Source organism: Sinocyclocheilus rhinocerous, unplaced genomic scaffold (assembly GCF_001515625.1).
Source record: "Sinocyclocheilus rhinocerous isolate Xijiao unplaced genomic scaffold, SAMN03320098_v1.1 scaffold50, whole genome shotgun sequence".
Taxonomy (NCBI): domain Eukaryota; kingdom Metazoa; phylum Chordata; class Actinopteri; order Cypriniformes; family Cyprinidae; genus Sinocyclocheilus; species Sinocyclocheilus rhinocerous.
This window is the reverse complement of record NW_015641057.1, coordinates 1,690,088-1,708,354: the sequence shown is the minus strand read 5'-3', so window position 1 is coordinate 1,708,354 and position 18,267 is coordinate 1,690,088. Positions and strand designations below refer to the sequence as shown.

Genomic DNA, 18,267 nt, shown 5'->3' with positions numbered 1-18,267 from the left:
TCACTCACTCACTCAAAACTGTTCAGTCCATTCACATTTGAATCATCTATTTTCCATGTCCACTTTTCATTTCTACACACTCGCCATGTTTTTGCTTTCACATCGTATCTACACTGGACTCGCGACAAAGCATTGCAAATCATTTGAACGTTGTGTCAGTACGTTATAAATAGAACGAGTCAGCCGTTTACTCTCGGGGATTTGTCGTGTTGCACCGCATTCAAGACAGCATCACTGATTATAACGAGTTCTTGTATTTTATTGCGTCGCGCCGCTCGCGTCCGGTGTAGACACGATGTAAGTTAATGTAGATTTCTGATGCTGCGTTTGAATTTTCATGCCACATTATTTGAAATTAGCGCGGGCCAAACTTTTTTCTCTCACGGGAACCCTGGATTATACCCTAGAAAGAAAGAAAGAAAGAAAGAAAGAAAGAAAAAAAAAAGAATATTCCAGTTCTTCAAAGCGCATAGAAGGATTCAGTGTGTGTTTTCATTTTGTCATCTTATTTTGTTAATTATGTTAATTAATGAAGTGAAAAAAATGTAGTGTAGTCCTATTTATTTTATTCTGTTTTTTTTTTCTGTTCTCAGACGTGCTGCATGTGCGTGATTATTTGACGATGTGAATCAGGGTTCTGTTATTGCTCTGTTGTTCTGTATGAATATTTAACATTTGTACATGTTAAAATAAACCAGTGGAAAAAGAATATATCTGTTTGTATTTTTAATGGGTCCATTCTATTTTTATTTATTACTAATTGAATATTCTAATCTTATCAGTTAATGGTTAATGTTTGGATAACAAGCTGTGGTTTTCGGTCAGGAAAATGAACCAAAAGGAGCATCCTACATTATAATAAACAGTGTTGGTACTGTGTACATAATACATACATACATAAAGTGAATAATGTAGTAATTACATAAAAGTAATTTGTAGCTACATGTTTGTACACAGAATCGTGAGAAATAAATTCAGGAATTGCGAAATATAAACGGGCAATTCTGAGAAGAAAATTCAGAATTGTGAGATATAAACTCGAAATTGTGAAAAAAAAGTCAGAATTTTGAAATAAAAAGCCGGAATTACCATTTTAAAAATGTTATTCCATAGTGGAAACGGGATTCCATAGCTCGTCTTGAGTCTTTTGCAGGCTCTCATGCATGACACTGCATTTTAAAGTGCCCCTATTATGCATTTTGAAATGTTAATAATTTGGTTTTGGGAATCCCCAACAACAGGTTTACATGCATGCAAGGTCCAAAAAAAACACTTTCATTTTCTTATAATATGCATTTAAATTTACCTTATTTCTCAACGACTCTTGAACGGTTATCATTATATGCAGTTATTGCAGTTATATCATTATATGCAATTATCAGGTATATGTTACCATTAGTTTCATATAAAACAAACAAAACAGTTTGTTTTTAGTACATCCCCATGTAGTGTGTGTGTGTGAAGCACAGTCACAGTGCACTGAGGGCGTTTAGAAACTCAGACAGGATGAGCAAGAGAGCGATGCAGAGGAGAAAAGAGGCAGAGAGGAGAGGAGGTTAGTGGAGGACAGTGTGTGTGTGTGTGTGTGTTGCTGACAGCGCTCAAAGAGACTCCAAACACCACAGAAGAATCCAGAACGCCCTCAACTGCCCGAGAGAGGTGGATTAGCTCTTCCTGATTATCTGCCCTGTCACACTCCCGTCATCCCTCACTCTCTCAAACCACAAACACAACGGCATGATCATTTGAACCATTGAATCATTTGAAAACAAGAGAGCACACATATGAGACAGTCGTGTTGATATGTAGGTCAACAAGCACCATTGCGAGTGAGATACTGCTGAACAATTCAATAAAGATGAAGTTAAACTGAGTAACTTATATTTTTGACACAATATTGCCAGTTACTTTGTGTATATTCACTCCACCAGTCGTAGTAGTTACAAACAAATCCACAACAGCACTAACTGAAGAACAGAATGGCGTTCTCAATGATTTACTGTTTTTGAGCAAATCGGTTCATCAGTTCTAGTTGTGTTTGAACGATTCGGTCGCATGAATGATTCAGTGACTTGTTTTGTTCTTGAATGAATTAGTGTTTTTGAAAGAATCGGTTCAGGAAATGATTTACACAAATCAGTTGAGTGAACAATTCAGTGACTTACACTACACTACTTGTGAGCAGAAGAGAATTCTTTAAAAAAACATTACAAATCTGTTCAAAAACCTATGACTGGTAGTGTATTTGTTTTGATTAGTGTATTTGATGGATGCTTTTGAAAGAATCGGTTGAATGAATGCTTCGAATGACCCACTCACTTTTTTTTTTGTTCCTGAATGAATCAATGTTTTTGAACAAATCAGTTGAATGAATCACAACTACAGTCATTTCACAGTCACAGTCATACCTCTATAGTCGTATTTATGTAACTTACAGAAATAGTAACTAAAAAAATCTGATTTTATGGTAAATTCATAAGCTAATTAATAATAGATACATAATAATTAATAAATATGTATGTATATTTATATACACATGGTATCTATTATATAAAGTAATTGCGTTTGGTCTCGATATATATATATATATATACACCTTGCTACGTGTACTGCGTTAGGCTAACCGAGACTTGCCTTGTTGCTCTCTTGTTAGTTTTGACTGCTTTTATTGTCCTCATTTGTAAGTCGCTTTGGATAAAAGCGTCTGCTAAATGACTAAATAAATAAATAAATATAAAGGCATAGCATCAATGTGAATAAAACTGACTAATGAATATTAATTATGAGATGTATATTAATTGTGTAGTGTTTTCAGTGTTTTGGGGGAATGTTACATTATTGCTCCTAACAAAAAACACAACTAATTATGTAAAATTGTTACCTTAGATGGCAAATAAACGCAAGTTGTTTGGATTTGTTTGATGTGTCATTACTGCTCTTTTGTTGTTGTGGCTGTGAGGGCGAGTCTCTCTGCTGTCAGAGGGCAGTTTCACACAGCGACGGTCTTAGCAAAAACGACATATTAGGGCCACTGCAGCTCCGCTCAGAGCGTCTGTTTTCACTCTCTCCTTCTTCACAAGAGGAGGAAAGGGGATCTTGTCTTTGTGATGAATTGCGGTGGGAATTACTGCGGTAAAAAACACTCGTCTCTTTCATCCGTTGTTCTCTCCTCTCGGCACGTCAGCTCTAATTGGGGTGGTGACGGAGGCGAGTCGCCATCCACTGCCCAGTTTCCTTTCCAGCGTTTCACTGACAAAGGACATATCTGCAGCTGCAAGCCATCCTGGCTGAAAATGCACCGTCCGTCCCCGAAGACTTTGATACCTGTCCTGCAGCCATATTGGCCCAATCGCAGCTGTACATCCCAGCTGGCTTTCATCGCCGCCCGGCGGTCATTTTGGCTCAGACATGACGAAGTACTCCCTAAAATGCTGGAAAAACAGCTCACGTTCATGATGGCTCAGCTGGTGCCGTTTATTTGCAGAGGAGCGCAGATGAAACCGCTTTGGCCCACGGCATTACGATTTGTCTCCTTTTTGCACTAAAAACAAACACTCACTCACCGAGCTTCCTCTTCCTCAGGTCAGACCCTTCACACTAGACCAGAGTCTGTTCGGTTGTTGTGAAAGCTGTTGGATTCGGTTTGCATGACATGCAATTCATCTACGAGACAATAATGCATTTTTCATTGCTTTCTCTTGCCATCTGAGCTTGTTAGTTTTCAGTGCTAAAACCATTGTGACAATAAACATCAAAAGTAAAGCACTTAGTCTTTGCTACGGCAAACTGGTTTGAATCAAGGAATCAAAGTGTGAAAACTGCAGACGAGACAGAATTGTGTGTATGTGAACTAGCAGAGCGAGTCTTTACTGTTAAAGTCGACGTGAAATCCTTCTATGGTGCACGTTATTCCAGAGGAAATGTTTCAATATTTCATCAATATAATAATGGCTTTCCTTTTCAGCTGACGTCACCAACTGCCTGTCAAATGGAGACACATCACAAGTTGTGTTTGTGATCATTAGTTAATGCACTGTGAACTAACATGAACAATGAACGACTGTATTTTTATTAACTAACATTAACAAAGATTACTGTATAGGTTAATATATGTATTGTTGATTGCTCGATCATGTTAGTTAATACATTGACTAATGTTAACAAATGGCACCTTATTGTAAAGTGTTACCGTAACTTCAATATTATAAAAAGTTCATTGAGTGTAATTTAACTGTTTGTCTACAAATCAGTTAATTTTAACTTTAATAATGTAGTACCAACTGACTCTCATGTATATTTTACAGCATTAGTTTAGAGATTTTTTTTTCCTTGAGAAAATTTGGCATGTACTGTACCTGATATATGTACAAAATAACTTAAATCGAATCGAATCGCAAGATTGTGAAGCAGAATCGAATCATGAAATGTGTGTCAAAACCCAGCCCTAGTAAGTATCATGCTATACTGTTATAAAGATCTCATTGATTTACATTACAATCAGAATTTCATACTTTTTGTCCATATAAATACCAGCACCTGCCGTAAATTGCATATTTGTGCTCAGTTTGGGCCTCTAAAATAAAAAATTGAGCTGTTTTTCCTCCATATTCACATTATATCAGACTATATAAGCCACAAAAGCCTGATGGATCAAATATGATACTCGACAAAAAACACATTCAAACATCTAAAATTAAACTCTTCCTTTTGGAAAAATTAGATTTTTCTGGCTATTATTTCCTATGTCAGGCATCATTCAGTCACCGCACACTCTCAATGTGAAGCCTCTTCAGTAATGAATGAGATGCTGTTAGAGCCGTCAGGATGGGCAGAAAACTCAAGGTCCGTTCGCTCACTGACTCCAGCCGTTTGCCTCCCCGCGGCTTAATTAGATGAAGCACCAGAGGCCACTCCGGCTCCTCGGCTCAGCGTGCCAGTGCAGATTCAGCCACGCAGGCTGTCAGACGCTACGGCTGCCCGCTGGACACGAGGGGGTCAGACGACTCGGACAGGCTCGTTTTAATTCAAATCCCACTTATTCTCTCTCTCTCTGAGGAATGCAGGTCAAGTGTCTAATCACAGAGACGCAGAGCCACTTCAGGTGGGACTGTGAACTCTGACCCCTGGGGGTTAAAGCTCACCTCCCTCACCTCTCTAGCAGAGTGGCCCAATTACTGTCAGACTCTCTGTTGCTATGGCAACCAGGACAGAAACCACAAGAGTTGAAGAATTATGCAGCCATATGAAACACAGGAGAGAGACTGTGAGGGCACAGGGGTCACAGGGTCAAAGGTCAAGCTATCATCTTCTTATGAATTTGGAATCTGGCTTTTTACGGTCTGTTTATTTTCTATATATGTGCTATAATATTTATGATAACTAATAATATTTATTGCACAGATTTTTAATTATTGGTCAGTTGCAACCATTCCATTCTTTTTTTTTTTTTTGAAAGAAGTTAGAACTTTTATTCATCAAGGACACATTAAATTGATCCTAAGTGACAGAATGTTCATTTCTAATGTTATAAAATATTTCTATTTCAAACAAATGCTGTTCTTTTGAACTTTCTATTCATCAGAGAATAGAATCAATCCTGAAAAATAAAATGAATCACGGTTTCCACAAAAATATGAAGCAGCACAACTGTTTTCAACACTGATAATAATAAATGTTCTTAAGCAGAAAATTTGCATATTACATGATTTCTGAAGGATCATGTGGCACTGAAGACTGGAGTAATGATGCCGAAAATTCAGCTTTAATCACAGGAATAAATCATATTTTAAAATATATTCAAATAGAAAGCAGTTATTTTAAATTGTAATAGGTTTTCACATTTTTGCTGTTTTTACAGTATTTTATTCTATAAATTCATACTGACACTAAATGTTTAAGAGACAGACAGACAGACAGATAGATAGATAGATAGATAGATAGATAGATGGATGGATGTTCACTCACCGTCAGTAGTTCTTCTCTTGGTCTGTGAGTGTGATTTAGGTTTCAGTTCTGATCGTGGGCTCGACCCGCTCTCTGTAAGAAACAAATATCATCACTGTCACATACGCATAGACTCAGGGATAAATATCCTTCATGTTTCTGCAATGACAGTTACAGTCAGTCGACTGTATTTCACAGCATTGTGTGCTTTGTTAATAATATAGGATAACGGAAGTGCAATTCACAAAAAAAAAAAAAATCTATTTTTTACTTTGAAATGCCAAAAGTGAATATACATTTCTGTTCATATATATATATGTTTTTCCTGAATGCGGAAGTCATGCCTGACTCTTAACCGGAAGGATGCTTTGCATTTCCGGTTTCCAGTGTTTCTAGTCAAATTAGCGTATATTCTGAGTTGATAATCTAATGTTGAACCTATTAAAATGTTTTTAAAAAGCAGATGGCTCTATAGCGCCATCACTTTACAATGTCGCAATAACCGTCATTTGTTTAAGTTTAATGAGTGTGTAGATGACACGAAGCTGCCGACGGTTAGCTACATTAAAAACAGATGGGCACTATTTGAATGGGTTCCTATAGAGACGGGAACAGAAGAGCATCCAATCAGAAGTTAGAATTCGTAATGGCGGCGCTCATCATTTACGCAGGAAAAAGGTCTATAGTCACACTAAGGTGAGGTGAACATGTGCCTCTAATCGAAAGAATCAACCAACAGTAACGAGTCGATTCCAGAATTAAGAATAGGAATAATTTCCTGCAGAAACGAACTGGCCTAAACGAGCTGCTCTGCACATTCAGTTTATAGCTGTACAGTATCTTCTGACTCATTTATGTCTAGGAATGTTACTAGAAGTATCTGAGACATATGAGAGGTTGATATGTAAACAAAGCCTAATGGAGAACTCCAAGTCTCGTGAGCAATGAAAGAAAATCAACACGAACATCTGTTTTTACCTTGCATTTAATAATAAACTTGATTTGCAGGAGGTGTGTAAATTCGGAACAGAATGATAATGACTGAATCGAAATACTACACCAGTGCAGGTTTGTGAAAAAAAAACACGTTCTTGAAATACCTTGGGCAACTGCTTAGTGAATTCAGCCTGAATCTCTTTTTCAGTTTTATTTATGACACAGAAAGTTTTTGTGGAGCCTGCCACGCTCTCAGTCTTTCTCTCTGTCTATGTCACCAGGGAATAAAACGCCAAATCAATTCACAGCCCAGTGTGTGCAAGTGTGTGTGCGCGTTGTTTCTCTATTCATTGTTTCTCTATACAATGTTTTTTTTTTCATCCTTTGTACATTTCTTTCATTTTTATCCATTCCCTTCATTCATTCTGTCCATCCCTGTGAACACAGGGTCAAACAGAGAACAAATAACTGGCCACTATCAGAAACACCACCAAAATAAAACCTCAAACCAATTTCCTGCATGTTTGCTCTCTGATCTTCCCCTGAGGCAATGTGTGTGTGTGTGTGTGTGTGTGTGTGCATCTGTGTCTTTTTAACAGTGAGACAGCTAAAATGTGAAACACTGTTTGCGTACAGCCTGAGGACAGACATATCACAAATGAGATCTCTTTAAAATCTCAATTGTCTCTACTGGAAAGCAGAGAGATTAAACAGAGGGTTTTACATACGTCTCAGATGTTTCTCTAGACCTCAGTAATCTGAGCAATCTCAAACTGTGTTTAGATTTATTAAATAACCAAAGTCTGCAATCAAGTCAAAGATCATAATACGATGTCTCAAACGTTCCTCATCAAATGATCAGTAGGAATGGGAACTGATTCCAACAAAAGTTGATTTTGAGTAGTTGGGAATCGATTCTATCAAAGGGAATCGATATCCTGTTTTAGTTCAATAGAGCTAATAATGAATTTGTCTCTTAGTCGTTTTTGATGTTCTAGTTCATTTCAATGAATAAGTTCAAAAACAGCTCTTTTACATCGTCACATACATATTTCTAACAATTCAGTGTCATGGTATGTCACACTGTAATATTCAAATAAAGCCATGTGTGTAATCGCAAAGTTAATGAGTTACTATTATTTTACTATTTTAACTCGAGTTTGACAGCGATACCTAAAACAGTGGGCTTTTATCTGTGTGTCGGACACACACACTTCTGCTCCTCTTCATTTCATTCTGTCAGTGTCTCTCAGATTCGCTGTCCTGATTGATTTTGTGGTTTGTTTCCAGCGTTTGCTTTGCACACTGTTTGTTTTCAAGTGCCTCTCTTGCAAATTGATACACTGAAACAAGACAATCAATTCCACACCAAACTGACCAACCAGCTCACACACACACACACACACACACACTTCCCTTCGTACCATGGTGTCAGATTCATCAGGAATTTTGTCTTTTCACTCACTAGACTCAGCTATAACTGAATCTTAAGCATCTTTTGATCAATTTAAGCTTTAACGTAGATCACATAATAGGTGTTAACAGATGTCTCTCTCTCTCAAACACACACACACACACACAAAGAAACTACATAATAGTTGTTTCAGTCAAAAACACAGTGTTTGAATATGAATTCCTCATTACAGCGATCACTAAAGCAAAAGCCAGACTTCACGTCAACAGATATGATGGATGTTTTCATGAAAAGCTGTCAGGATGCAGCTCTCATCTTCAGACAGACAGACTAAAGAAAACGCAGGACTGCAGCTGAGACCCGCTGAATTTATCCATTCAATCAAACCACAGACCGTTTATCAAATTCACCATCTAAACAGCATCTGCAGTCTGACCAGTCTGAGCAGAACAACAGCCACGTTAAACAGGCCACCTGTCTGAGCACAGTTATTTATGTTTATCAGTAGTTTTGGATTCAGAATCAGACTGTGTGTGTATGTTTATTTTATTTCAAGTCACTAAATAGAATATATTCCTATTTATTCTAACAAAACGGATTTTAATTTGGGCTATACAGTGCTACAAAATATCCACTACGTTGTTTTGTTTTAATTTGATTTAAATTTTACCACAACTTTATTTTTATTTTATTTTATTACAAAAATAAAATCTATTGAAAATATAACATTTTGAGCTATACTAAACATCAGCATCTGTGAAGTATTCTTGCACTAAAGTCCATAACCTGGACATTTTCATGTATTTAATACAATTAATTAAATATAAGTTACATACAAATCAGTTGGCATTACAAACATCGATTATTAATATCAGCTAATGTTTCTGGAAATACTCCATATGTAAAAACTACAGAACAGAAGTTACATTAATTGATCTGGATTTGAAACATTTTAATTCTACTTCCTTAAATTCAAATATGTATTATAATATTCAAAGCATAAGGAGCATATCATGAATGCAAACTCTTCTAGCATCTCAGATCTTTTCTCTTTCTATGAATGCATCACGCTCTTTGAGAAAAAAAAAGCCAGATTTTCTCCTTCAAAAGCATCTGACCTCTAAAGAAAGCTGAAGCACCATCTCACAAAGCAGTTAATTATCGCTACCCAATTAATTACAGCAAGAGAAATACAGTTGAAAAATCCATTAATTCAAGAACATTTCTGCATTCAGCGGCACATGCCGATGTGTGTCGAGCATCACAATCAATGATTGGCCCTCAGAGACCAATCAGGAGTGGCCAGATTGAGAGAAAGGCCAATCAGAATTTCTATTATTGATCATCAGCCGGCAACAAACTCCAACATGCATTTGGCCAATTACCTGACTTTCTATTTACCATAACGAAGAAATCGAGAATGTGAGAGGGATGAAGGCAGCAGGGCTAATTAGTGCCAGCTGATTGGTCAAGAGGTTAAAGACCCCATGACCAATCAGATCTTTTTCTCTCTCTTTGACACACAATCGTTTTCAAAGTTAACTTTCTGCTACATCTGCCAATGCTAAATGAACTCAGAAAATGACCTGGGCATAAGTCTCTACTGCTCACCAAGGCTGTATTTGTTTGATTATAAAAACAGTAAAATTATGAAATATTATTACAACTTCAATTAACTGTTTTCTATGTGAATATATTTTGAAAGATAATTTATTCCTGTGATACCAAGCTGAATTTTCAGTATCATTACTCCAGTCTTCAGTGTCACATGATCCACCTGAAATCATTCTAATATGCTGATTTGCTGCTCAAGAAACATTTCTTATTATTATCAATGTTTAACACAATTGTGCTGCTTCATATTTTTGTGGGACATTTATTTTTATTTTTTTATTCAGCAAGGATGCATTAAAAGTGACAGTAAAGATGTTTTTAAATATTACAAAAGCCAAGTGTTGTGTAGTTTTATTTGTTCACCAAAGCCACCTTTGCTGCGTGTTCCCGGAGGCGGGGTTTATGTAAAATTCTGGGTTCTTGACGTAACGGACCTGGGAAGTAAGTCATTGTAGTCCCTTACCAGTCGTTTTTGTAGGCATTAACTGCCAGAATTTTAAAAGACGATATCTCCATTTGCATTGAACTTTCAGCTTTGTAACTTTGCAGATATTGTTTATGATCAAACAGCAAGATTACACACTAACTAACATTAAAAAAGTGAAATCGCAATCAACCACCCCTTTAACTTGCATTTGGAAGTTACCGGCTCCGGACTGCAGCCTTTGACTTGATTCCCAGCAAAGCTCGCGATAGGAGCCATCCTCACACAGGTCAGATCTGAATGCTGACTGAGATGAAGCACTTTGATATCGAGAATACAGTATTTCTGTGTCCAATCCTCACATGACAGAACTTCAAACTCTTTCTGTGACTTTCATTTACGTTGAGGCTTGCGGCAAACGCAATGAACCTTACAAAGATTTCCTGTGGTTCATATTTTTCCTGCCATGTCTTATGTAGATAACGTCTTTGTGCTCGTGTGACGGTCCCACGTGGGATTTGCTCTGCATAGCGAATCTAGGCCAAGACGCGGGCCATACGAGAGCAGACGGTACGGCACTAATGATGAGAGGAACGGATCACTGCTGGCTGACGCTCGGGTTTCACGAGTTCTGCCGCCTCATCTCTCTGTTTCTGATGAAGAAATAAACATTGCAAATACATTTTTAACGGCATAATAAAATCATAATGTCATCCTCCTTCTGGCGTGTTACCTATTTTCTCTTTGTCTTTCTGCTTGTTTATGCACTTTATGGTATTTCACATTTGGTTGAATGTGAAAACTAAAGTGCCTCAGTGCTACTATGTATATATACAAAAATAAAATAAAATAAATAATTACAAATAAAACAGGAAAAGCAGCATATAATATTTTAATTTAATATTTAAAAAGTTATAATAATAATAATAATAATAATAATGTTCCGATAAAATAGACAGAAAAGTACATTTTAAAACAACATTTTAAAAGTTAATATTTAAAAATAATCTATTAAAAATAATACTAAACAAGCAGCATAGAACATTTAGATTAATATTTAAATAAGTTAAACAAGCAAGCAAATAAATAAATAAACAAATATGTATTATAAAGTAAAACTTAAAAGCAGCATATATAACTTTAAAAAAGAAGGTTAATAATGAATACATTTAATTTAAAAAATAATGTATACAACATTTAAGTAAAGTAACATGCAGCATAGAGCATTTAGGTTAATATTTAATTAAACAAGTTAAACAAGCAAATAAATAAATAAATAAATACTATTATAAAATAAAACTGAAAAGCATCATATAACTTAAAAAAAGAACACAATCAATTCATATATATATTTTTTTTAAATGAAAACAATATTTAAGTAAAAATGTACGCATAAATAAATAAACCAGACTCCAAGTAAACAATCATGACTATTTTATAGGGTGAAGATCAAAACATACAGTTTGTGCTGAAATCATCCTTACAAACATACGTATTGCATTCAAAAATCTGTTTAGCGTTTATCAAATACTCAACCCGCATCTTTCAGTGAAGTTTGCCAGAAACCTACTTGTATTTGCCCTCTTTCTTTTCTCTTCTTTTTGTGCCAGTTAAACGGAGCCGGTCCCCAGCTCCAGATAAAGCTGTATTGTCCCTGTGCATAAATTGCAGGCAGTTTAAAGGGCAGATTGTTGTGTTGCTGTCCCTGTGCACCATGTTTGCTGCCACTGCAGTTTGGCTCTGAAAGGCTGACTCAACACTAACACCAAAACCATACAAATGCAAATGAAGCATTCAGAGAGAATTTCCCCATAACGAGGCTGTAATGAGGCCTGCACACGCAATTAAATTCACTGAGAACGCATGCCGTGCTACAATAACAGATTACGGCAAAGACAATGTTGCACTCGCGCACACACACACACACACACACACGCACAGAAAAACACACACACGTTATTCTCTGAGCTCCTTAAATCTCTTGTCATGTCTGTAATGGACAAGATCATAACCCTCATTTCTCTTTAAAGTGAATAATTACAGGCTGAGGCTAATTAAATTAGTCAGACTCAGCCACACTGCTTACACGGTCAGAGAGAGTTTAGTCTGTGTGTGTCCCAGCGTGAGTGTGTTTGCAGAAGTGCACTGTGGGAGGTTGTTTATAAGAGAGAGAGAGAAAGATGAGGCTCTAAATTGTTTGTCTCTCTTGTCTAATGAAAATTCAGCAGAAGTGAATCGATAAACTGTGATTTAGGAGATCAATGTGGAAACTATGGCATTCTTAAGTTTGGGACGGATACAGTAACACACACACACACACACGCATTTGTGGTTTACGGGGACTCTCCATAAGCGTAATGGTTTTTATACTGTACAAACTGTATGTGCTATTGCCCTACACCAACCCTACACCTAAACCTACCCCTCACAGGAAACTGCTGGCAATTTTAGAATTTCATAAAACACCGTTTAGTATGTTTTTTAACCCTTTTGCTTTACGGGGACACAGGACGTGTCCTCATAAACCATGTTTACGTTGTAGTACCCATGTCATTATACACATTTGTGTCCTCATAAACCATATATACCAGTACACACACACATCTATCATATTTAATTACTTTTAAAAAATATATCATATATATATATATATATACAGTGGGTACGGAAAGTATTCAGACCCCCTTAAATTTTTCACTCTTTGTTATATTGCAGCCATTTGCTAAAATCATTTAAGTTAATTTTTTTTCCTCATTAATGTACACACAGCACCCCATATTGACAGAAAAACACAGAATTGTTGACATCTTTGCATAGAAAAGAAATAATAATGATAATTTTTAAATAAAACTGAAAAAGCTGCATAGAACATTTAAAAAATTTAATGTATTTCTTTATTTTTTATTATTTTATTTTATTATTTTTATTTTATTTTATTTATCTATTTTTTTCTGGCTGGTCCAGCTAATTTTACAGTACAAAAAGACAATGACAGTGTTATTGTAGTGATATACTATTATAATTTTTGTTAATATTTTAAATTAGATTTCATTTTTATATTTTCTGTTTCACTTTAATTTTTGTTAAACATTTAGTATTTTTTGTGTGTTTTGTCATTTTAATTTTTTTATATATATATATGTGTGTGTGTATATATATATATATATATATGTGTGTGTGTGTATATGTATATACATATATATATTTTGAAATTCGAATGTATATATTTTTACAGCTTGTATTTAGTTTAGAATCAATTTTTATTTTTTATTTTTAGTTTACTTATTTTTAGTCATTTATATATTTAAAAAATAATATTTTTATTCAGCAAGGATGCATTAAGTGACAGTAAAGATGTTTTTAAATATTACAAAAGCCAAGTGTTTATTTATTTGAGCCAAGTAATTTATATATTTTTAGTCGTACTTAAACTAAACAAAAAATGACAAATGTTAGCTGAAATAAAATAATATATATTATAAAAACTAAATACTTCATATTTTACTTTCATGTTTGCTCAATTTAAAGTAATACAAATGTTTGTTGATGGTTTTAGTTGAAAATGCAGTCAGCTCTTTCAGAGCAAATTCTGAATTTCTATTGCTACTGTGAGATTCTTCCTTTTCATGGTTGTGTGAGTGGTACGACTAAGGCAGTCAGTCATGTATTAGGGTGCTTAAGCTGGTGTTCTATAGTGAGTAGAGAGTGAATCAGCTCAGTTGGTTTCAGAGCGATGCTATTTACCGAGATCAGTGAGGTGAGCTGATCAGAAGAGTGTGAGAACGGCAGGATTAGTTACAGAAATCATGCTTTGTAGCTTTTCTTAAAGGAGTCATTCACACAGGACCAAACTAGTGCAGATGGTACACACACACTCATTCTCTCAGTCTCCATATGGTGTGGTCATGCATGCATCTGTCTGCTGGTCTCTATTGGTGTTTCTGTAAAAACAATAGAGCTTGATTGGTTATTCATGGCGGTTCATCATAATCGTTAGCAGAAGTGCTTAGCAGAGCGGATGTTATATTAATATCAAACAAAGCATTTCAGAAACTGACCCTCTATTGCGACTTTAGCACAAGCATCTGTGAAGGATTTTTTCTCTTCAAGAGGTTTTTCTGGGATGTTTTTTCCTTCAGACCAATTTCTCTTTTTCTACAGCTTTACATTTATTCATTTGGCACATGCTTTTATTCAAAGTGACTTGCAGTGCATTAAAGGTTTACATTTTAATCAGAATGTGTGTTTCCCGGGAAACAAACCCACGACCTTGTCATATGCAAATCATCTACATGCCTGAAATACCCAAATAATTTACTACAACTTCAAAAATGTGCTGTATAAGACAATTCTTGACACATCATTTCACATAATTTGCCATTCGGTTTTTGGCTGGAAGAGAAAAACGGTCGAAAGTATGAGCCGAAAATATATGCCGCGCCACACCGCCCAGCAGTGTTCAGCGCACAGTGTGTACTGCGCGGTGTGATGCTCCGCTCAATATTCCGCACTATGAATCTGTGTTCTGCTCATGTACATCTCATGCTCCCCGGAAAAGCAAAGTCCACTCACATAACGCAACGACATGAAATATCTATGTAATATACTTGTTCCTGTTTGCAATAGCGCTACTGTGCTGTTACATGGCAATGCTGGTAAAATGACGCTACTCTCTTGTGACGCTATGTTCTGCTCACATGCTCTGATAATAATAACTTTGTAGGACTATACATTATTTAGATAATTACAAAAGAATCTGTTAAATCTGATTCTGTTGAACTGAATAAATAAGAACTGAATAAAAATGCACACACACATATTATGTAAACAAAAACGTTTATTTTGGAAGCATTTAATTGCGATTGATCGTTTGACAGCACTAATAAAAATAATATTGATATTGGATATTAATGTATTTTCTGTCCAATTTTATTGTTTTACTAAAAAGTGTGGCTATTTTATTGGCTTGTTTTTTTTTTTTAATTCAGTATCATTAAAATTATTAAGTTACTATATTAAAAAGTCTTAAAAAAAGATTTAATATTATTGAATAAAATAACAAATAATTATTGAAAAGCGTTTTCGGCCAAGTGCATCCAGAATTTTTGGTCTTGTTTTCAGCCCAGAATTTTCATTCAGAATTTTCGGTGCATCCCCAAAAATGAATCACAGTTTCCACAAAAATATAAAACAATAAATAATATAAAAACTAAAATAACAAAATAAATAACAAAAAATAAATAAATAAAAATAAAATAAAAATAAAAATAAAATACAAAAAAAATATTTCAGTTAGTTGCCAAGACATTTCTCATTTTCATTTAGTTTACACTGAAGTATTAAAATATCTAAATCTGAAAACTGAAACTATATAATACCATTATACATATATGTGTGACCCTGGCTTTAAAGGCAATTTTCTCAATATATAGATTTTTTTGCACCCTCAGATTCCAGATTTTCAAATAGTTGTGTCTCGGCCAAATATTGTCCTATATCCTAACAAACCATACATCAATGGAAAGCTTATTTATTCAGCTTTCAGATGATGTGATGATGTATAAATCACAATTTCAAAATATTGACCCTTATGACTGGTTTTGTGGTCCAGGGTCACATATATTGCTGCAATGTTCCTTCTAAAAAACTTCTCAAACTACTACTAAACACTACTACTATATTAAATTACTTTACCAGGAACTGTAGTGGCAAAAGTACAAGATTAAAAAAAAAAGCTAAATTATATGCGTTACAGCAGCCTTTATCTGTATCCCAAGCATACTATACCCACAGACTCTTTAGGTGCTGCACTGATATTCCTATGGTGATACTGTAAACTAACCATTTTTCTTCTTGTCTCTCTTAAACATTTGAAAATATGACAGATCTAAGCCATACATCAGCATACACTATTTCATAAAGTCAAAACTTATTGATTCTGCCCATGAAAAAAGTGCATGATACTAATCAATGATACTAATATAACACTGATCAGCATATTAGAATGATTTCTGCTAAAAAATTCAACTTTGCATCACAGTAATAAATAAAATAAATGAACTTTTCCACGACATTCTAATTTATTGAGATGCACCTGTATATTCACATAAAAACTGTTCTGTATACTATTTCCTAGTATTACAGTTTTTACTGTATTTTTGCTCAAATAAATGCACACACACAGACATATTTGAATAATTGTATAAAAATAGATACAGTAGTTATAAAGTACATTGAAGAGACTGGAGCTGAAGTTGGCAGCACTGTTGCTGTATTGATACAGGAGATTGTTTAGTGATATTAGCTCTGAAGCAGATATAGTAAATGTGACTCATGAGATGAAACATAAACGTTGTGTGTCTATGATAGGATCCACAGCAGCAGCAGATGAAAACACTGCTCTACATCTGCTCATCTGATCATTCTGAACATGTTTTTCTACTCTACCTCCATTCAGGGGGTCCTAAAACCTTTTACAAGGCTCAAAATATTTACAATTCACATTTCTTTTTTATATTAATTTGCATTAAAAAGTCTTAAAATGTCTTAAATTTCATTCCTTTAATCTTGCAGATACCTTTGTTGCGCAAAAAATATTTAGTGAACAAACTAAAAAAATGTATTTGCATATCATGATTACAGATATTAATTAATTAATTCAACTGAGTCATTCAAACATGTATTTGCACATGCTGACCCTAGTAAAAAAGTAATATATTTAAATTAAATGTATTTCATACTAAGTATAGTTCAAATCTATTAACATATTTACTGACAGATAACTTGAGACTTAGGGCCAGTTTTACTAACAGCTTACGCCAGCGCAAACCGCCTTTTGGCATTCAAATAGTACTGTCAGGTTTTACTAAAGACGCGCAGTGACGAATTAGCGCAGAAAAGGCGTGGACAGTCATTTTTGCGCCTGACCTTATTGAATATGCATTTCTAGGAGTTTCCCTTTCAGACACAAAATTTATGGGAGGAGAGTATTCAAATGAATCACGCAACGCATTTTACTAATGTTCACGCTCGTCAAATTACTGGCATTTGCGCCATTATTTAACGCCCCAGAAAAGCATGTCGTAAACTATTTTGCACCTTGAAATGGATGCAATTTGTTGCTAGGAGAAGGCACCGCAGAGAACAGAGTGCGTGGTAGAAGGGAGAGGATTTTTCCACACGTATTCATTTATTTGGAAAGAACACATTATCCGAACATATCGTTTACCAAGCTATGTTATTTTTAATTTGCTTCAGGAAATAAAAGACGACTTGGACCCTCATCTAGGAGTCATGCAATACCAGCTCTATCAAAACTGTTGCAACCCTTAATTTTTTGGCCTTTTTCAACGTACTGTGGTTTATTTATTTCTTTATTGTTTATTCCCGACTACGCTAATTTGTGTTACGCTTGGTATATTGCGTTGTACGCAATATATTGTATTGCGTTGTATAGTTGTAATTGTATTGTTGTATTGCATCTGTGTTGTTTAATTTGCGCATTGTTAGTAAATCACCCGCAGAAATTTCCACGTCCATCGGCGCTGTTTAGGAATTGCGCTCTCGCCCTAATTTGCCCTGTTTAGTAAAACTAGCCATTACTGATATAAAAATTATAATTAAACTTTATTCGCCATACTACTTGTGCACAATGCACATTTCTTAATATGGAGGGCCCTATCATACACGCGGCGTAATGCGGCGCAAGGCGCGGCGAAAGTGTTTTTGCTAGTTTCAGCCCGACGCAGTTCTCATTTTCCAGTCCTGCGCCACGTTGTTTAAATAGCAAATGCATCTGCGCCCATTTGTGCGCCCATGGACGTACTGGTCTAAAAAGAGGTGTGTTCAGGCGCATTGTTGGCGCGTTGTTATTTTGAGGAACTGAAAATAGACTGCGCCATAGACCAACTCAAACCTGGTCTAAAGTCTGGCGCAA

The 18,267-nt window shown here is 35.4% G+C and overlaps 1 protein-coding gene across 5 annotated transcripts in view; it reads right to left on the bottom strand.

Moving 5' to 3' along the window:
• LOC107754483 (testican-1-like) overlaps nt 1–18,267 on the bottom strand; it is a 216,949-nt gene that overhangs the window by 76,001 nt on the left and 122,681 nt on the right. For all 5 annotated transcript variants that reach the window (XM_016570945.1, XM_016570946.1, XM_016570942.1 and 2 more), the window contains one exon: nt 5,965–6,036. In XM_016570945.1, the coding sequence (XP_016426431.1) occupies nt 5,965–6,036 (72 nt within the window). The remainder of the gene's footprint in view (nt 1–5,964; nt 6,037–18,267) is intronic.